This window comes from Monodon monoceros, unplaced genomic scaffold (genome assembly GCF_005190385.1).
Source record: "Monodon monoceros isolate NGI ecotype Baffin Bay Population unplaced genomic scaffold, NGI_Narwhal_1 Super_Scaffold_11, whole genome shotgun sequence".
Lineage (NCBI taxonomy): Eukaryota > Metazoa > Chordata > Mammalia > Artiodactyla > Monodontidae > Monodon > Monodon monoceros.
In genome coordinates, this window is record NW_021703767.1 from 65,471,147 (window position 1) to 65,492,410 (window position 21,264).

The window sequence follows — 21,264 nt, forward strand, 5'->3', positions numbered from 1 at the left end:
AGCAATTATACTCCAATAAAGATGTTAAAAAAAAAAAAAGCTCTGATGTGTATTTATATATTTCAGAAAACAGACGTGTTTTAAATATTACAACTAGGACAGCAGATTCTTCAGCAGGACAATCAGAATTGCAGACTTTAGAGGTGGGGATTTACAATTTACAGAACATGGTAATAACCTCTTAGATTCAGGTGTCTTAAATTCAGGTGTAAAAGAAGACTTCTTTGTAGAAATATTTTGAGGACAGTTTCAGAATAATAGAAAGCAGTCAGTACATACATTTTTACACAAGATTCTTGGACAGAAGATTAACATGGAGACTCTCGTGACTGTTTAGAATTTCCCGCTTGATAAAAACTGACATAGTGCAGAATAGTGTGTGCTTTTCTGCAGCTGTAGGAGAAGAGGAAACATCTTTTCCTGGTCTTTCTGGGGTTTCTTTTACCAATAATCAGGAGAGCCTGAAGTTTTAAGGTGGAGAACTAGAATTCAGTTAGCACTGCCCAAACAGCAGAACTGAGATGCTTAAACGTTACAATACAGAAAAGGGAAGAAGAGTATTTTAACAAGTGGATTCTGAAGCATGACGTGTTTTACCTCTGTAACTGGTTTGGTGAATGGTCTGAATTTAGTGAGAAGAAAACATGGAATGATTTTCTTTTTCTCTAGCTACTGCCTTCATACATACTGCATTGAAGCTGCTTTTCCTGCCCCTAGCATCAACTTTTTGGTCTTGGGATGGGGGTGTGGTGGTGGGTATTAAAAACCCAATCCAGTCCATCCCAGTCTAGTTTTTTAAAATTTCAGCTTTACTGAGGTATAAATGACATGGAAAATTGTAAGATATTTAAAGTGTACATTTGTGGTGATTTAATATACATTGTGAAAGGTTTCCCTTCATCTAGTTAATTAACATATCCATCACCTCACATGTTTATCTTTTTTTGGTGAGAGCATTTAAGTTCTACTCTTAGCAAATTTCAATTACACAATATAGTGTTATTAACTATAGTCACCATGGTTTACATCAGATCCTCAGACCTTATTCAGCTTATAGCTGAAAGTTTGTACCCTTTTACCAACCTCTCCCTATTTCCCTCACTACCACTGCTTCCCCCAACCAGCCCCTGGCAACCAATTTTCTACTCTGTTTCTATGAGTTTGATTTTTTTTTTTAGTTTCCACATATAAGTGATATCGTGTAATATCTGTCTTTCTCTGTGGCTTATTTCACTTAGCATAATGCCCTAAGGTCCACTGATGTTGTCACGAATGGCAGGATTTCTCATAGCTGAATAATATTCCATTGTATATATGTACTACATCTTCTTTATCCATTCATCAGTTGACAGCCCCTTGAGTTGTGTCCATATCTTGGCTATCATGAATAACGCTGCGATAAACATGGGACATAGATATCTCTTTGTTACCCTGTTTTCATTTCCTTTGGATATATATACCCAGAAGTAGGAATCCCAGTCCAGTTTGATCAATTCTAACACTTTAATGTCATGTCCCTTTCTCCCCACCATAGTCAGTCCCGGGCCCAGAGGACTTAGAGGAGAAATGGAGACATGGATGCCTCTTTCATTCCTTGCCTCCCTCTCCTGGGGTTCCCTGTCCCTCTCCAGTGTTGCCCTAGACCACCCTCACCAGTGGAGCCCTGATGGGAAAGGGTCAAGCCAGTCGTCTTCTGAGGGCTCTACTCAACCCAAGGGAAACTCCTCCTTCCCGGTCACATCCACCACCGAGAGTGCAGGCTGCCCCACCTGCTGCTGTCTACATTTCCCCCATCCATCTCAAATAGGACAGATCAGGAGGACGGATCAGGCTGCCTAGCAGACAGCCGACTTGGTAGCAGGTGCCACTGTCACCTTCATGTGGTCACCCTCACTCTCATCTGGTAGCCCCCTCATTTGGCTTTGTTGTGAGGGCGAGGTAGAGCACCACCTTTCCTTCCCTTTCAGGAAGGGATGGGAAACCCCCCATAGAACTTAGGATTCTTGGGATTTTTCCTTCAAACGGCTGATTTTCGGCTAGGGGAGGTGGGGAAGGGAGGTCTTCTAGAGCAGTTCTGCTGCCTCCTGGTAAGTCCCACTGGGATTTGTCTTTCCAAGGCCTTCCAGTCTCTTTAGAATGTAGTGGTGGAGGTGTGTGCGTGGCGCTGAACGGGGTCCCGGCAGGGTAGGAGGGTGGAGACGTAGCATTTTTTCTTTGCTAGTAGGACTTCAGCTGCAATTGGAGACAAGAGATAGCGTCTTTTTAAGATCCTGTTCTATTTGCTATGCAAATTCTCACTCTTCACAGCAGTCACAATTCAGAAAGAGATCAGACTTTCAGACTCCTTTTTCTCAAACCTCAAAACCTCCTCTCCAAACTTGACTCTCAATTGGCAGCTTTGCTTCCTATTTCTCTGAGAAAATAGAAGCCATCGAAAGAGAACAACCGTCACACCCATCCTCACCTCTGTCTCCACCTACCCGCACCTGGGCTCCTGGGCTCTGCCTTCTCTCCTGACTGTGAGTGCTGGGGTGTGTGTGTGTGTGTGTGTGTGTGTGTGTGTGTGTGTGTGAGAGAGAGAGAGAGAGAGAGACAGAGAGACAGAGACAGAGAGAGAAAGAGAGACAGAGAGAGAGAGGAGGGAGGACCAGAATGAACAGAGGAAAGAGACAACAGACTTAATTATATACATAATGTTAGAGTAAATTTAAAAGATGACCTGAATGACAGTATGAACTTGTTATGCTAATCAAGTTAACATCTGTGTTCTGAAAAACAGAATAGGTCATGAGTAACATTACAGGGATTAATGGTATTTTTTGACCTGCTAAATGATGGTACTTCATTTGCTTTCTTTGGTACCTAAGATTGCTAGATGTTACTAGAAGTCTTGGCAATATATACATTTTTAAGATCCGCATTGGCCTCATCTGCCCTTCTCCAAGCTTCTTCAACCACACATTCTCCATTTCCTCTTCTGTCTCCACCTCTCCAGGGCAAGTAAATGTGCATCTTTTTAAAACAGCCAGAGCTACTGGGGGTGGTGAGGGAGGGAATGGAGACTCTGATGATTTCACTCACATTCAACCATCCCAGTGGATCAGCTCCTCAAGGAATGGGGTCTGGTTAAGGACCCAGGGGTCATCTAGGCATGGCAGAGAGGGCAGTCTTGCCATCATTTTCTCATCCCTGGGGTTTCGGTTTGGGGATATTGACACCTAGGGAGTTGGTGAGACTCTCTCCTTTGGGGAAGGAAAGACAAGAGGAGGAAGAAAGAGTTGCTGTGCGTCAGGTAGTTTACTAGAGCTTGTTAACAGGTGAAGAACTGGGGCTCAGAGAAGCTGCCATCCATCTGAAGTCACACGGCTGGGATGACATGGAGCTGGAGTTTAAACCCAGGTCTGCTTGTCTCCAATCCTACCACACTCTAATTGTTGGCTATAATTAGAAAATGTTTCCTTAGACAAAGCCAAAATGAAACCCAGGAGTGAGATGATGCTGGCAGCAGCCTGTGGCCTCTCTCCACCTTCCCACAACTATGAGGTGACATCAAAAGGAAAGATGGTGGTGGGTTTGAGATGCACGTTGGGGGCAGGGGTAGGAGTGGGCAGAGCTGAGCCCAGCTGAACCCGTGGAATGGGCAGATGGGTCACTTCCAGCCAGTTTCTTCCACCACTTAGAAGGCACAACAAGGGGACCCCCGGGGTGTCCTCTTCCTTCGAGCTTCTCGGGGAATCGCCCTACAGTACTGCACACCCGGCAACAAGCTCTCAAGGTTCACAAGTCATTTTACTTTGAAGTTAGGAGATCTCAGGGAACAAAAAACTAAACCATAGAATTTGGCATCAAACTGTCATTTAAAAGCTGCAATTTTCAGTCTTTCTCAAAATTTGGAGGCCTGGAGACACCTGTGATACATTTTCCTGACAAGTGTAAAGCAAGGGTCTACCTGTTCTTCCAAGGAAAACAGAGACAGAATATAGACAGCTTAAAAATGAAAGCAAAGTTATGTGGTTTGGGGCACAAAGGGCATGAAGTATTCTCTTTACAAGAGTTTAGATGGCCTTACGTTCGTGTATTATGGTTTGTTCTGAGAATGGGTGTGTATGTGCGTGCATGCCTGTGCACGCACGTGTATACACATGCAGTACATATAGAACACCAGGAGTGGAGGCTCCAAAATCATGGTCTTCACCTCAAATTGGAAAGGAACCTGGCAAAAGTTCAGACTTCCTGAAAATCGAATAGGATAGGGGCTTGAGCCATCTTGGGCTGTGCACTAAAATTTCATGAGAAGTTCTAATGGGTTTCTATGCACTCTTAAAAAACAAATGAGGCAGGTGGAAAGAATTTTGTTTAGTGTGAAAAGCAAGGTGCAGAGGGTTTTTGTAGTGGGTCAGCAAGCGTGTAAAAAGTTCAGAAAGGATGGGATAGAATAAACTGGTGAGGCTCAGAATTATAATTTCCTAAGATTATTTTATATTACTTAGTATGTTAGTTTATATTCCCCCCACTCCCAACCCCACCCCTAAACTGAAGGCCATGCTTCTATACATGTGTGCATGCACTCATGCACACACACATAAAGGCTTATTCATTTATGGAACTGTCAGCCCGGGATCCTGAAGGAAGGTGAGGAAGCTGGGAATCTGAGCTGGGAACAGGCAGGCAGGAAAGGCCGAAAGAGATTCTATGGATTCCAGGGGTTGTAGCCAGTAGCTTCCTCTCTTCCCCTCCACTTCCTTCTCTTCCTCTCCTCTCTTTCTTTCAAAACGAGTGTTTAACGAGCACCTATTATGTGCCAAGCACAGTTCTAGACAGCAGGCACACAACAGGGAGCCCTGAGCAATGAGCACTGGATATTGAACCCAGTGTCCTTGGTCTCTTGCTTGCCTCCCTGTGTTCCTAGATCCTAGACAAGTAAAGCCATCTGACTCCACTTCACTGTGGGGGCCTCGGTGCGGTCTTGGGATCAGACCCCTTCCCACTGCCCTCTCTAAATGAACACACCATACCAGAGGTACCATGCCTTTCCTTAGCAAAGATTGAGCACTGGCTGTGTGGCAGGCACTGTGCTAGGCACTGGGGACACCTCACTGAACAAAAGAGACCAGAATTTTGCCCTCCCGAGGCTGACATTCTCCCTGGGGGAGACGGACCATATACAGTGATTATAAGGTGGTGCTCCCTACCAGTGTCTCCTGTAGAAAGATCTCTATCCTCACCTTCTAAAACACGTCACCTCACTTTCCAGGAGGACCTCGCTCTCTTGGCCCCCTGAAGCAGTGCTCCCCGGGTCTCTGGCCTCTGTGAGTTTTTAGTTTCCTCACTGGCGAAACAGAGATGGCTGTGGTTAGAATTAACAGAAGACTAGTGGCTCTGGCGTGCGTACAGTCATCAGCGGAGCCTGCTCGAACTGCAGAGTCTGGGGCCCAACCCCAAGGAGTCTCATCCAGTGTGTCTGGCTTGGGCCCAGTGGTCTGCCCCCCTTCCCCTGGGTGATTCTGAGGCAGGTGGTCTTGCCCAGGACCTCTCCAGCCCCATGTGGAGAGCACTGCACCAGACGATGTATGTGACAGGCAGGGCACCCTCTATATGTCAGCCGTGTTGATGTTGCACAGGGAACACTGTGCTGGAAAAGCTGGAATGACTGGCCTGACGCGCCAGCTCTGGGTGTGATGGAGTGGCCAGGAGAATGCAGTCCTCAGTCTCCTGCTGTGAGGAACCTAATTGACTGATGGTCCTGGTTGCTGCCCTTCTGGATCTAGCCTCGTCTTTGTGCTGAGACTGCCCCCAGCTAGTGGCTGAGCAGGGCAAGTCTGCTAACACAGCTCATTTGCACAAGAGACTTCAGCTTGAGGCTTCCCCACTGCCTTGGCCAGGACATTCCAGGAACTGCATGGTGTTCTGGGGCTTCCTGTGCAATCCTCTTTCCTTCTCCCTGTCCTGCGCAGGTGTCAGCCCTGCAGCAGGGTCTAAAGGGTCTCCCTACTGCCTTCAGCTCCCCTTTTTATTCGTCACAGGTCTTATCCCTGATAAATCTCTTGCATATCTAGTCCCATCCTGGCTTATTTTCTCTGAGGACCTGGACCCCTACACCTGGCTTGGTCTCTGACGTCAGAACAGCCTTCAGTAGTGCCCTTCCTGGTGGCAACAGCACCTGATCAGTGGAATCATGTGCAGGAGGGGAAGAAAGGGCTGGCCCCTCCAAAATCAGTTTATCCCTGTCTTGGGCAGGCCTGGCACAGCTTGGTGCAGTGGTTGGTGCCGCCTGTTGGCACAGTGGTTCAGAGCATGGCCTCGGGAGCTAGGTTGTCCTGCTTCAAATCCCAGCTCTGCAGGAGCTTGTGCAAGGTACTTAACCCCTCTATACCCTGAAGCTGTATGTAGATAGTACTCCCCTCACAGAGCTATGGTCCAGAAAGTTCCATACTGCCCTGTTGGTGGGTTCTCTGCCTCACAGCAATGTGCTGCAATTAAGGAGAGCTGGGCAAGTATGGTGCCTCCCCCTTCCCCTGACCCATCTAGAACTAGCGCACTGTGGTTTCTGCCACTCCTTTGGGTGAAGAGGCCATGCGGTATACTGGAAACACCCTGGTTCCAGACCAGCTCTGCCACTTCCAGCAGAAGGGTCTCCATAGGTCATTTTCGTTCTCTATTTCTTTGTTTCTTATCAGTGAATTCAAGACACTGAATGACTCTGCTTAGAGGTTGGACTTCTAGCCCCAAGATTCTATCAAAGGATAGTACTCTCAGAGGCCAACTTCATCTTCTTTCGTTATTTCCGTTAAATGTACACGAAACATATTAATACATTGTTGACTCAGCTCTGTGCTGGGCACTGGGGACTCAAAAATGAAAAGAGAAGGCCTTTGCCCTCAAGCCACTCAGAGTCCTCCTAGGGGGCAAACACGTTCACAGATGACTCCGGGACAATGTGGGTTTGTGATCCCCTAGAGATGAAAGACTTCTGCCTTGGTTTTTACTAACATTTTATAATGGGAAGTGGGAGAGGTGCAGGAAATAGTTTCCTGATGATGTTTGGCTCAGAGAGGAAGGGCAATGTGTTTCAATGTCCCCTGCTTAAAAAAAAAGAAAAGAAAAAAGTATATTTCATTTCATTGAGAAGAAGAAACAGAAAAACTGGGGAAGTTAGACAAATAGGGAGAGACCTGTTACAGGTCATGAGGCCAGTTAATGATTAGTGAGACCCGAGTGGGCGTTTAGTGTTCAAAATTGTGAGAGCCTGGGTTATGAGATCTCTTTGTCATTAGGGGTCGGCTTCACCCCAGCTCTGAGACTTCCAGCTCAACGATGGCCCCAGACCCCTGGGAGGGCTGCTTCTGGTCATGGGGGCTTCTTCTGTGGCTCAGTGTTGGAAGTACAGGTAAGTCGGGGCTGGGGCCTTGGGTGGGACTTCTTTCGGTCAATAATTCTATTTTTTCAAGCCATCTATTTATGTAGCGCTAACCTTTGGAAGGTCCCCTAAAAGCCCTCTCCTGAGATGTATTTAAAAGAGGGAGAAAAAAACCTTCAATCATAATGGGAATGACAGCACTTTCTTAAGTCACAAAAATTGAACTTCCTCTAGTTGTTTTACTCATTTTTCTAAAATCTGCGTTACTCCTTTTCACCTTGCACAAGCCAGGAAGAGTATAAAAAAATAAAATGTGATTAATTCCAAAACATGATTCATTTTCCCCCTGTAAATATCCATTGTTCCAAGATATATTTAATTTTAAAATTTAAAATTTCCAAACTAACAACAAGTTTGTCATTGAGATCGTTAGAGGTCCTTTCTATTCTTGCCGACCCAGCTCAAGTTCAGGCTTGTCATCCCTCTTGGCAGTACTATGATAACTAGTCCTGTTCACCACAGATAACCAATGACCTTTAGCACAGTTTTCCTCAGATGCCATTTGCACGGTGCCTTACCCAGTGAAAGCCCCACCCACCACTCTCCCTTGCTTAATATAGCAAATCTAAACCCTCTTATGGCGTAGGGCATCTCGGAAGAGTAAAATCCCCTCCTCTGACCAGCAGTGGCATCACCCTTGGAAAGCTCCCTTCCCTCTGCCCCCAACAGCAGACTGCCTTTGTGTCATGTCCACGAGACATTTAATTCTCATTCCTCAGCTTTAGGGTGTGTCATTCTTTATGCCTGTAGTTGCTCACACTACCTTTTTGTTCATTTCTGCTCTTCACGTCTTCCAAGAAGAACTCCATGATTCATACTTCCCTTGCAACACCAAAGGCCCCTGCTCACCCCTTCCCTGCATCAACGGTTGGCGTTGAAAAGGTGCTACTTAGCTTCACGTGTGCTTTCTCCTAACGCAATCATTTATTTGAGTGCATGTGTGTGTGTGTGCGTGTGTGTATGTAAAGTAACCATATATCTTGTTTTATGAAGTGGCTGTTTATACACTATATACTAGATCTAAAAGGATTTATATCTTACACATTTTTGATAAATGTGAGAAAAACTGCCCTGCAAAGTAGTTATAACTGTTGATTTGTACATGAGCACGTCTGTTTTCCCACCCTCTCCAACAACACTTTGTATTATCAGATGTTTTTCATATTGTCAATCTCATAGAAAAAATAGTATTACACTGTTGTCTTAATTTTTATTTTGTATTGTGATTTGTGCTTCTGGTGTCTTGTTTAATCAATCTTCTTATAAAAGTAATCTTTCATATTTTCTTCTAAACTCTATGGGTTTAGATGAAGATCACCAGGGACAAATCTTGTGGTCATGGGGTACTGTTTTTTTCCTACTCCTGTGGGGTATTTTTTAATATGATGTTGAATTTTATTTGCCAACATTTATTCTTATTTTTGTATATATTTATGTTTATTATTTTGTATATTTGTTCATAAAGGAAATTTATGTATCATTTTCTTTCCTTGTATTGCCCTTCTCTGGTCTTGATACTAAGATGATTATAACCACATAAAATAAGTTTCTGTTCTATGAAACCGTTTTATATAAGATAAAGGTTACTTGTAATTTAGAGGTTTGGTGGAGTTCTCAAATAAAACCATCTGGCTCTAGCGTATTTTAGGGCCAGAGAAGACTCTTGATTACCAGTTTGATTTTTTCTTTTTTTGGTGCTAGTAGGTTTATTTGGATTTTTATTTCTTCTTGAGTCAGGTTTCAGGAAATTATATTTTTCATTGCTTTTAAATTTTCCAATGCATTTGTCTGGGAATTTTTAAGAATATCTTTTATACTTAATGTTCTGCAGTTTTACTATCATCTGTCTATTTGTATAGATTTATTTCCTTTTTATCTTGCTCATTACCCTGAGTATAACTTGTGATTAGAGAACTCATATCTTTTTTCAGTTATAGAAAATTCTTAGCAATTACCTTTTCAAAATATTGTTTCTTCTATTCTCTTCCTTTAGAGAACAGCTACTAGTTAAATGTTGGAGCCTCTCCATCTATTGTCTGTACTTTTTAACTGCACTTTCATATTAAAAACTTCTTTTACTTCTTCTGTACTAGACATTACAGCATTGATTCCATTTTTATTTCCATGACTATCTTTTTCATTTCCTTTCTCTAATTAGCTTTTTACTATATATCTTATCATTTATGCCCGTTTTTATTTCATAATTTCTTATGCTCTGTCTTTATTTTTATCCTTGTATATTCTCAGCATACTTATTTTAAAGCTTTGTCAAAGATTTTTAAAACTTTATTTCACCTGGAATGAATTCATCATCCACTTATTGGCTTTATCGACTATCTGTGTAAACATTTGATTACTTTATATATTTGTTTTCAACCTTTTTAAAAAGTAAATTAGTTACTGAAGTACAACATACATACAGAAAGGTACACAGGTTAATGAATTTTCAGAATGATTTCACCTGTGTAACCATCATTCAGATCAAGAAATAAAATGTTACCAGATTCTTAAAACCCATTCCCTGTATCCCATCTTACTCACTACTGCCCCAAAGATAACTCTTATCTTGACTTCTGACACAATAGATGTTTCATTTTAATTTTCAATGAAAAGTTTGTTTTCAGTCTCTCTCTTCATCTCTCTGTCTCCCCACCCGAGCCCCCATCTTTGCCCTCTCTCCTCCAGAAAGGTGCGTTGTCTCAACTCCTGTGAGTGAGGCCTTGTCTTTCCATCCTGTCTCCCTAAATAAAGCTATAGCCCCAGTAAAAAGTCAACAGCTGTTTTTGTTTGTATGGTTTTTGTTGTTAGCTTCCTTTCCTGAGCTGGGGAGCCCCTCTCCACCGCTGGCTACCACTGGTGGGTCTTCCACACCTGACTTGGAGCACTTTTGGACCCCGCTTACCTCACAAAACTGAATTCTTACAACCACTGTCTTCTCTCAGACCTGGAACCCAACACCATTTTGCAATTCTATTCTTGTTCCTGTTTTGGAGATGTTATTTTTATATTTGAGATTGTCTATGTCTTTTTCTCTCTCTCTTTTGGATATTCATCTGTCACTACTCTTTGGCTAAAGTGGTGCTTGGCGGGATGGGGTATCTGAGCATGATTCACTATGCCACATTCCATAGTCTTGAATGACGGACAGTTCAATCCTATTGTCTGCAAATATCGGCAATTTTTTCTCCCCCTTTTCAAACCTTATAATTTTTATCCTGTTTTATTGTCTTGTTTTACTAGCTAGGACTAGAACTTCCAGTCCAATATTTAATAGAAGCACTGATAGCAGACATTCTCATTTGTTTCCAGTTCTGAATGGAATGCTTCTAACATTTCACCAATAACTATAATCATTGCTATAGGCTTTGGGTAGGTACCCTTCCTTCCTTATGTTAAGGAGTGTTAGGTATTGAATTTTATCGTGTGTTTTTTCCCTACATCTATTGAGTTGAGCATATGGTATTTTTCTTTAATTTGTTCATATGTGAATTACATTGATACATTTTCTAATGTTAAACCATCTTTTCATTTTTTGGATTAAACCCTGCTTGGCCGTGATGTATACTTGTTATCCTTGAAGGATTTGACATTTTATCTAGGATTTTTATGTCTGTGTGTAATAGTGAAACTGGCCTTTAGTTTTTCCTTTCTCCTTCTTTCCTTGTTCAGTTTTGACATTTTGGCTATTTTCACAGAATGAGTTTGGATTCTTTCTCCCCTTTTCTATTCTCTGGAACAGTATGTGTAAGATAGGAATTGAAGAATTGTTAGAATTTCTCTGTGAAATCTGTCCTGATAGAGGTTTTTGATGAATAGATTTAAAACTACTGTTTCAATTCCTTTATACTACAGTTTTACATTTGATTTTCTGTTTTTTCTTTCTTGACTAAGTTTTAGTAAGCTATAGTTTTCTAGGGGATTATCAATTTTCTAGGAAAATATCTATTTTTTAACTGTTGGATGGGTATAAACATGCTATTTTGTGGTTTAAAAAATCTACTGGACTTACACCCCCTTTTAATTCTCTATATTGTTTATTTGTGACTTCTCCCTTTTTTTCTTACTCTATTATCAAAAGTACATCTAGTTTTGTTTTTTTTTTAAGTACATCTAGTTTATTATTCTTCCCAGAGAACTACCTTTTGGTGTTTATTGTGTGTGGCAGGTTCTATTCTAGGCAGTAGAGTGAACAGAATGGATAAAAATCCCTTCCTTCTTTGAAAGTATCTTCTAATGTGGGGAAATTAATAAACAATACATTTAATAATAAACTGGTAAATAAAAAATCTTCATTAGGTGATGATTGCTATAAAAATAAACAGATCAGGTTAAAGAAAATTGAGAGAACGGAGGTGAGGCACATCGGCAGATTGCAATTTTAAATAGAGGGTTAGGGACTTCCTTGGTGGTCCAGTGGCTAAGATTCCACACTTACAATGCAGGGGGCCTGGGTTCGATCCCTTGTCAGGGAACTAGATCCCACATGCCGCAACTAAGACCCGGAGTAGCCAAATAAATAATAAATATAATAGGGGGTTAGAGGAAATAAGATGACATTTGACAAGCAAAGACTTAAAGGAGGAGAGGGAATTAGTCACATGGATGTCCAGAGAAAGACACTTTGGGCAGAAGGAATGGCTAGTGCAAAGACCCTCAGGTGGGAACCTGTCTAGAGAGAGGAAGAGCTAGGAGGACTGGCTGGAACAGAGGAAGCAATAGTCAGACAGGCAAAGGGCTCCCCAAGGGGATGATCTAAGATATTTAGGGCTTTCTTCCACTGTTAGGACTTTGGATTTTATTCTGAGTGAAATGCCTTGGTGGCTTTTGCACAGAGATGTGACATGATTTGATTTACTTTTCTACTACTGTGTTGCAAATAGACCGAAGGGGGACAAGAATGAAGGCAGGAAAAGCATTACAGGCTACAGAATTTTGAGAGATGATGGTGGCTTAAACCAAGGTGGTGCCAGTGTAGGTAGTGAGAATGGTTTAATTCTGAATATTGTGTTCTGAGGATTTACTCACCATTGTACGGGGGTGGCAGAAAACAAAATGTCAAAGATTTCTCCAGGAAGGTCGGCCTGAGCAACTGCATGCACTGAGCAGCTACTGATGCTGTTCATATTCATTGTTTTATTTCATTTCAACTACTTCCTTTTTTTTTTTTTTTTTAAAGATTTAATTTTATTTATTTTTGGCTGCATTGGGTCTTCATTGCTGTGCACGGGCTTTCTATAGTTGCGGCGAATGGGGGCTACATTTTGTTTTTGTGCACGGGCTTCTCATTGTGGTGGCTTCTCTTGCTGCGGAGCACGGGCTCTAGCCGCGGGGGCTTCAGTAGTTGTGGCTCTTGGGCTCTAGAGAGCAGGCTCAGTAGCTGTGGCGCACGGGCTTAGTTGCTCCATGGCATGTGGGATCTTCCCGGACCAGGGCTCAAACCTGTGTCCCCTGCACTGGCCGGCAGATTTTTTTTTTTTATCCACTGCGCCACTAGGGAAGTCCCTTAACTATTTCCTTTATATTTCTTTCCCTACATTTTATTTGGTGTTGCTGTATTATTCTTTTTCAGCTTTCTGAGTTATAAGATTAATTTACCTAATCTGTGTCTTTCCCCATTTTCCCCTGATATTTACATTTATGGTTATAGATATCAGCCTAGTACTGTTTTAGCTACTTTAACTCAAGTTTTGATATTGTATTGGTTTTATTGTTATTTCGTTTTTAATATTATCTAGTCTCCATTGTGATTATTCTTTAACTCATTCATTACTTAAAAGGGAATTTTAAAACCTCCAAATGTGTCTTTAAATAACTTTTGTTACTGATTTCTAATTTTATTACATCTTATTTAGATAACGTTGTCTGGAATATATTGATTCTGCGATGCTTGTTGGGCCTTGCTCTGTGACATACTATGCCTATTTAAAAGGACTCTTAATTCTCTGTCTGACGGATGCAAACTTCCCTACGTGACCAATAGAGCAAATGTATTGATGTATGTGGTTCAAGTCTCATGCTCAAGCAGAGTCCTTTCACCTTTTCTTCGAAGAGTTGGGGGAAGGCAGATGAAGTAGTCGTCAGGCATCGTTCTCTCTTGTGTTCCATGGGGGCTCAAGTTGCCACAGGCTGAGGAGCCTGGGGGCCTGCACAGTCATAGTGGGCTTCATCGCTGGGGTGTCCAAGACCTGGCTGCTCAGAAGGGAGATACAAGGGGCCTCAGGGACCAGGTCTGGGGCTTAGCTGCCGAGGTGAGGAAACCGCTGTCAGCACTCTCTAAGGGTGCGGTTCCCTCAATCTGCTCGCAGTTCCACGGCCCAGCACACCCCATATCCACTTGCTTGTTGTACATGTGCTCCCCCGTTACCTCTGAAGGCAGATAACCATTCCAGAAAGCTGAAATAGCTGTCCTCCCTGTGAAGAGCCCTGCACAAAGCAGCCTGCGCCCTGGACCTGTCCTGATTCTGCAGGTAGTTCTGTCCCATGGCAGGAATGTGAGGTAGCTGCTAACAGCACCAGGACTTCGGGGCTGGGGGGCCAGTGCGACAGTGTGTGCCCTGCTGCCCCAGCCGGTCTTTTTCTGTAAGACCAACTGGGTGTCAGGTGCTCCCCCCTCTTTATCACAGGCGTGAGGGTGGGCTGTTGGGTATTGAAGATAGGCCAGATTTTTAGCTCCCCGGGAAGCAGGAGTTTCATGCTGCTGTTTCAGTTCAGTATTGTAGAAGGCCTTTCAGTGACCTTGACCATAAAATATCCCGTTTAAACATACCTGTTGGAAGGCACTGTAGAATACATACAGCTCATTAAGGGTCCTCTCTACTATCTGGCTGGGCAGCCATGTGCTGGGCGCTGGAAGGCTCTGGAGTGGCTCTGGACTGCTCATAAGGGAAAGAAGTGATGAGGCTGGAGGGGGCAGTTTGAAACCCTCTGGAATGGGGTGCTCAGACCAGAATGAGCCTAGTCCCCAGGGCAACTGCTCATTTCATAGCCCAGAAAACTGTATTATTTAGCTAGGACTGCTGTAACAAAATGCCTGGGAGGCTTAAACAACAGAAGTTTATCATCTCCCAGTTCTGGAGGCTGGAAGTCTGAGATTAAGGTGGCAGTAGGGTTTGTTCCTTCTGAGGGCTGTGAGTGAAGGAGCCATTCCAGGCCCCTCTCTTTGGCTTGTAGATGGCTGTCTACTCCATGTGTCTTCACATCATCTTTCTTCTCTGTGACCAAATTGCCTCTTCTTATTAGGACACCAGTCATATTGAATAAGGGTCCACCCTAAAGGCTTCATTTCAATGTAATTACCTCTGTAGGGACCCTATCTCCAAATATAGTCACATTCTGAGGTATCAGGGGTTAGGACTTCAACACATGAATTTATGCAGGTGTCGGGGGATAGCCCATGACAATATCCATTTCACCATGGCCTTTAATCTTCTCTAGCTGAGCAATATTCATATTCTTCTCTGGTATTTTATACATGAAAAATATACACAGATTTTGGTTACAGAAGTGATGCCTTTAATAAATGAGTTTGATTATTACACTTGCTGATTTATGATGAATGCCTATAAGCCCTTGTTTCTCTCTTCCTTTCAAGAACACCTTTTTTCCTTTTAAGAACAGATGACCTCACCTTGGATGTTTCTTGGGTTTTTATTTGTTTGTTTGTTTTTTCCTCTAGGAGATGCACCTCCTACCCCACAGACAAAGTGCACTGACTTCCAGAATGCTAATCTTCTCCAAGGCACCAATCTCAAAGCCCACTTTCTCCTCTTCACCCCTTCTGATCCTCTCTGTGGGCAACTCGTGGAAGAAAGTAGTGACATCCGGAACTTGGGGTTCAATGTCACTCTAGGAACCAAGCTAGTTATCCATGGATTCAGGTGGGAGCCAACCAACCAATAGGATCACCTCAGCTAAGAGCTAGAAAGTGACCATGATGCCATAGGAAGTTAGTGGGGAGCAAAAGGAGAAATGGATTTACTGCCTGTCACAGGTCCCATTGCTCACCTCCTGCTGACTTTGAAGATGTCTCATAGCAGCCTGAACACACATCCTGTTGTTCTTTCTTGTTGGTCACATATGTTACTCCTCTGCTAACTGTAAATATGTGTGACCCTGGACACACTCTCCAACTGTAAATATGTGTGACCCTGGGCAAGTCACTTTAGCACACGGAGCCTTGGTTTCCATATCTGAATAAAAGGGAAGTTGTAGAGATGGTCTCAGTGATCCTTTCCTCCCTGAAGTGTGGGTTGCATGATTCATCTCAGGGGTAACATCGTGGTGTTTTCATCCAGGGTTTTTTAGGGTTTTTTTGTGGTACGCGGGCCTCTCACTGTTGTGGCCTCTCCCATTGCGGAGCACAGGCTCCAGACGCACAGGCTCAGCGGCCATGGTTCACGGTCCCAGCCGCTCCGCGGCATGTGGGATCTTCCTGGACCAGGGCACGAACCCGTGTCCCCTGCATCAGCAGGCGGACTCTCAACCACTGCACCACCAGGGAAGCCCTTATCCAGGGTTTTATCTCCTCTTCTTCTCTTCTTCCTGGGTTTCATGACCTAAGAAACTTCCACTTCCATCACTCCCAGAGGTTAGTGTTTCCCAGGTGCTACACACTTCTTCAACTTCTTTGAGGCCCTGCAGGCCAAATTTTGTTGTAATGCATAGTCTCTGAGTCCCAATTTAATCACCACCCTTCCTTCCAACATCTTCTCCCCAAAGCCCACTGAGAATGCCGGAAACAGAAAAAAGTTGGTGAGAGGAGAGAGGGAGAGAACGTGGTGAAAGAGTAGCACTATGGAGCAGCTGGAGTTGGGGGCCCTGATGAAGAGGTGGACAGCGGGGCACTGCACAAAGGGTCACCATTTCCTCATCTCTGGGTTCTCTCTGCCTCTCCAGTCCCTCACTCCAGGTCCCAGCCACATCCTCCCTCAGGCATCCCTTCTCTCTCTTGTGCCGAAGTCTCTTCTCCGGCAAATCTTGCATTCAGCCACTACCCAAGGCTGAGTGTGTGCCCTCAACCCAGAGATAGCTAGTGGAGCTGAAGAGCTCAGCAGCCTCACTATGCTGCCCGCTCCCAGATGCCCCAAAGCCACGTTCCCTGGCATACACCCAGTCTGGGCTCCCCTGTCCATGCAAGCAAGCTCTGGGCCATTGAGAAAACTTCTTCCCCATTCCCAATCTCTTCGGAGAGCTCTCTGAAATTTTTCCTATTCTTCTTTTCCTAGAAAAGTCCTATTATACTCTAAGTTCCAGAAGGATAAGGAATATATCTTCTTTTTCTTTATTTCTCACAAAGCACCTAGCATACTGCCTGGCCCATTTGTTGAATGAAGGAAAGAGTGAATGAATGAATGAGTAAATGAAAACATCCTCAAGGAAAGTGCCTATACTATAGAATGAGAATTAAGATTGCAAATCTTAACTCTAATACACAAAGCTATCTTTTCTTTCCCATGAGTAACACAAGCAGGGTCAGTGCAGTGGTTTGTGTGATCTATGCATTACACAGAGGTACCTGACTGAGGGCCAGGGGCTGAACTCTGACCTGAGCTCTGAGCCCTGGCCTCAGGCTACATCCACCTGGAACAAAGGTACTCTTTTATAATTTACACACAGGCTCCACATGTGCAGTCAGGAGCCCTGCTAACTTTGAGATTATGTCCTCCTTATGCTCAAAATGTTGTAGGATTTAGTGCCCATAGCCCCCCCCCCCCTACTTGTGACTTTCTCTGGGTTTGTTCTATTTGTAGAAATGTCATTGTAATTTCCATGACAATGGATGCTGGCTGGGAAGATAATTTTCCTATCTTTTCTTGGCCCCCCATCTAGGGCTTTAGGAACAAAGCCTTCCTGGATTGACAAATTCATCAGTGCCCTTCTGCAGGCAGCAGATGCTAACGTGATCGCTGTGGACTGGGTTTATGGCTCTACAGGTGTCTACTTCTCAGCCGTGGAAAATGTGGTTAAGCTGGGACTCGAGATCTCCCGTTTCCTCAGTAAACTCCTGGTAGGTGTAGAAGAGCTTAGGGTGAGTTCTGGCTGCTAACGGGGGAGCAAGGGGTCAGAAAGAAGGAAGTGACATGTGAGAAGGAGCTTTAGGTGGAAGCAGAGCCACCCAGTAGTCTGTGGGTCTTCGGTTCAAATTTCAACCTAGCCGCTTGCAGTGCTGAACTTGGGCAGGTTTTTGAACCTCTCTGAGCCTCCCGCTTGCTCCTCTGTAAAACATGCCACTGCATGTTACATCAGAGGTGCCAATGGCTGACTCTTCTAGGTCCTCAAGAGGAAATGGCCATGGTCATGCCTCACATACTTTGGACACCAAAGGGAAAGTGAGTGGGTTGTCAAGGTGGGGAGCCCAGGGAGAGGGCAAGTGATTAACAGGGTGAGATTCTGCACTTTTTCCCAAAGCACGTGTGGCTGGTGTGTCATGCCCAAGACCTTCTGTTTCTGATGCCTCAGGGCAAAGTGTTATCCTTGTAAGGCCAGGTGCTGCTGTGACACAAATGTAACTCCCTGTAAATGCCCGTTCTAGGTGCTGGGTGTGTCAGAGTCCTCAATCCACATCATTGGTGTCAGCCTGGGGGCCCATGTGGGGGGCATGGTAGGACATTTCTACAAAGGCCAGCTGGGACAGATCACAGGTAACATTCTTCCCTGCCCATCCTCTCAGGTTGAGAGAGAGAGAGAGAGAGAGAGAGAGAGATCATGACCTGGAAGAGCCTTTGCTAAGGCAGGCAGAGGGAAGTGTTGGGCCTTTGTTCTTATGATCAAGTCATCGATCACCACTGAAATTTACTTATTGTGGCCCTTTTGGATAAAATGGTATTGTGTTGTTATTGCATGATCTCTAATGTCAGTGTTAGAGGCCATGTATTTCTTTCTGAGACTCAGTTTCTACAACTGTAAAATGGGTTGTAGCAGCTCATATATCCTTGGCCCACTATGGAAATCACCTGTAGACAGTTTTGCTAAATACTTGCAAAGTGCTAAGAACTTTATGCTTCAGGAGCTACCCTCAATCAATAAGGGACCAGAGCTGTGTGGTAAATACCCTGGCTTCCTGGCACTTCATTGAGACAATTCTGAGTCATGTTCTACAGAATCCTTCAGAGGGACCCCAGTGGGATGAGACCCAAAGAGATAATCTATTCATTAAAATTTTCTTTCGTTCTCTGACTCGCTTTTCCACTCCCTCACTACGCTTTCTGTGATTTTCTCCCAAATAAGCTACTTGCACTTTAAATCCTTGTCTCACAGTCTGCTTTTTGGGAGGAAGAGGAAAAGGGATCCAAGCTAAGGCCTGGGGAGAGTAATATTTACTTTGCTCTGTTGTTGTAAGGACTAGAAAGTGTGGAAGTGCCCAGCACAAGGCCTGGCACATAGTAACTACTCAAAATATTATAGCCGTTGTTATTACTACCTGAGGATTAATATTACTGACATTAATCCTTGCCAAATGGTTGGTGTTAGCAAGCACATTTCAGAGCCAGAGAAACTGGGTCATTGAGAGGTTAGAGACAACAGAGTAGAGCTTCCTGGGAAAGGTGGTCCTGAGCTAGTTCTCTCGCCCTTGGGTCCTTGTTGGGGGACTCTGATCTGAACCGGAAGGGTTGCCCATGTAGATGTGCAGTGGGTCCATGGGGCTTCCTGTGGCTGACATGTCTGTCCTTGCAGGCCTGGACCCTGCTGGACCGGAGTACACAAGAGCCAGCCTGGAGGAGCGCCTGGACCCTGGGGACGCCCTCTTTGTGGAAGCCATCCACACAGACACGGACAGTGAGCTGGGGTGGGGGAATGAGCACAGGGCAGAGGCCAGGAGGCTGGTATTTATCTGTGTGGTCCTGGGAGGAGACCCTTCCCCTCTAAGCTTCTGTTGCAGTGAGGAGTTTACTAGCATGATCTTGAAAGTCTCTTCCAGCTCTGTCATTCTCTGAAGACTGAGATGAATGATTTTATTTTTAGCCAGCAGCAGAAAGGAGGATTCTCATTTGTGGACCAAAACTGTTTGGTCATGAGTCTCACTCTGATTCAACACTAAGCTTTGTCTGAGGTAGTACTCAGAGGGCACTTCTGCCTGGGAAAGTCTTTCTGCTTTTTCAGGGTGAACATGCCTGGCCCCAGGAAATTGGGGCATTCCACTCCTGGGGCAGGTACTCAGACCTATCAGGACTTCCCTCCTCCCCAGAGGATAAGGCCAGCCCTCAGTCTAGTGAAGAATGAGAATTGCCCCCTCCAGTAATGAGTGGCACAGTCAAGAACCCCCAGCTCTGAATCCATCGTGACCAAATTAAGCTCTTCTGACCAGCGGGCACTCCTCCTCATTTCTACTCGACGTCAAACACCCACAGAGTCTGGTGCCAGGCCCCATGCTCAGTGTGTTGGATACAAGAAGAAATTACATTTGTCTCTGACCAGAAGAGTTTGCTGTTCAATTGAGAGATGGCCATGTCTCATTCCATTTGGCTAGAAGCCTTCTTTTAGCATTCAGGACTCACGGATTCAGGATTCTGGAAGAAACTCATGCAATCATATTATTCAACCCTCTTTCCCACCTCCATTTCACAGATAGGAAACCAAAGCCCATAGCCCTCTGCTTAGCTATTAAGTTAATTAAACATGTCAATTAACAAGGTTAACGCCTTATATTCCTAAATTTGCTAAATAGGTGACTCATTGGTCCCTGTTTACCTGTGCTAGGCCTCTCAGTCCCCTTCAAAGTTGGAGCCACTTCCTAATGTGATTTTAAAAAAAAAAAGGCATTCCATTTGTTCAGTCGGTCTTTATGATCTATGTAGCAGGCACTGAGAATACTACAATGCACAAGGCACCAAATAAGATCCCTGCCCACATGGAACTTACAAGCTAGTCGGCAAGCATTCGTTCACTAATTTGTTCAATAAATAAGTATTTGGCACTAACGTGTGCCAGGTACTGCGCTGGTGTTGGGGATACAGCAGGAAAAAAGACGGGTAAAGGCCCTGCCGTGGTGGAGCTTACACACAAGCGAGGAGTCAGTTCCACCCTGTGATTATGATAATGAGGGATATGGGAGAAGTGTGACTCAGCGGCAGGTTCAGGGTCTACTTCAAATAGGATTATTGAGGGAAATCCGGCCAAGGAGGTGATATTTGAGGTGAGACTTTGTGGATGAGAATGAGCCAGCACTGGAAAGAATGGGGAGAAGAACACTCTAGGGGGAGAGGACAGCCAAAATGAAAGCCTTGTGGGTGGGGACAGGCAGAAGAGCCACGTGGTTAGAGCGCAGTGAGTGATGTGCTGAGAAAAGGGAGCACGACCAGGCTGGACATGGCGAGTTTAAATTTTATTCTATGATCAGTGAGGAGAGGGCGGCGATTTGGATTTCCTTAAAAGAATACTCTGGCTGCTGGGCAGAGAATGGACTGCCAGTGGGCAGTAAGGGAAGGCTCACTGGAGGGTGTTTGCAGTGCTGGCCTGGGTGAGGGGGACAATAGTGGCATGGGCGAAGGTGGTGGCAGTAGAGATGGAGAGAAGTAGAAAGACTCAAAATATATTTTGGAGGTAGAGCTGACCCGACAGATGATGGGAGAGGATGAATTCTAGGTCATCACTTAACCCCTGGATAGATGACGTTAAGCACGTAATACACGCTCAGTTGCTTACAACTGTGATAGATAATATGAACAAGAAAATCAGGGTCTTTGGCAGCTGAACCTGACCAAGTCTGAGGGGTCAGATACAGTCACAATGATGAGATGCAGGCTACAGCCACTCAAACTCATCTCTTTGTAGCCAGATTATATTTCTGCTCAGTCATGAAAGCACAAAAATATGTGGGAGACTGGAAATGTGGTCCCCCACACACATAT

The 21,264-nt window shown here is 44.4% G+C and overlaps 1 protein-coding gene across 9 annotated transcripts in view; it reads left to right on the top strand.

Annotated features, from left to right (window-relative positions):
- Positions 1 to 2,372: 2,372 nt before the first annotated feature.
- Positions 2,373 to 21,264, top strand: part of PLA1A (phospholipase A1 member A) — a 45,617-nt gene continuing 26,725 nt past the window's right edge. For 3 of the 9 annotated variants that reach the window (XM_029215443.1, XM_029215441.1, XM_029215442.1), the window contains exons 1-6: positions 2,373 to 2,519; positions 7,275 to 7,387; positions 15,093 to 15,294; positions 17,246 to 17,423; positions 17,949 to 18,057; positions 19,091 to 19,192. In XM_029215443.1, coding sequence (XP_029071276.1) covers positions 7,315 to 7,387; positions 15,093 to 15,294; positions 17,246 to 17,423; positions 17,949 to 18,057; positions 19,091 to 19,192 — 664 coding nt within the window. In that variant the 5' untranslated portion in view covers positions 2,373 to 2,519; positions 7,275 to 7,314. Of the gene's footprint in view, positions 2,520 to 6,882; positions 7,388 to 8,215; positions 8,300 to 15,092; positions 15,295 to 17,245; positions 17,424 to 17,948; positions 18,058 to 19,090; positions 19,193 to 21,264 lie in introns of those variants that run through there. The other 6 variants (XM_029215440.1, XM_029215446.1, XM_029215447.1 and 3 more) reach the window with 5 other exon arrangements.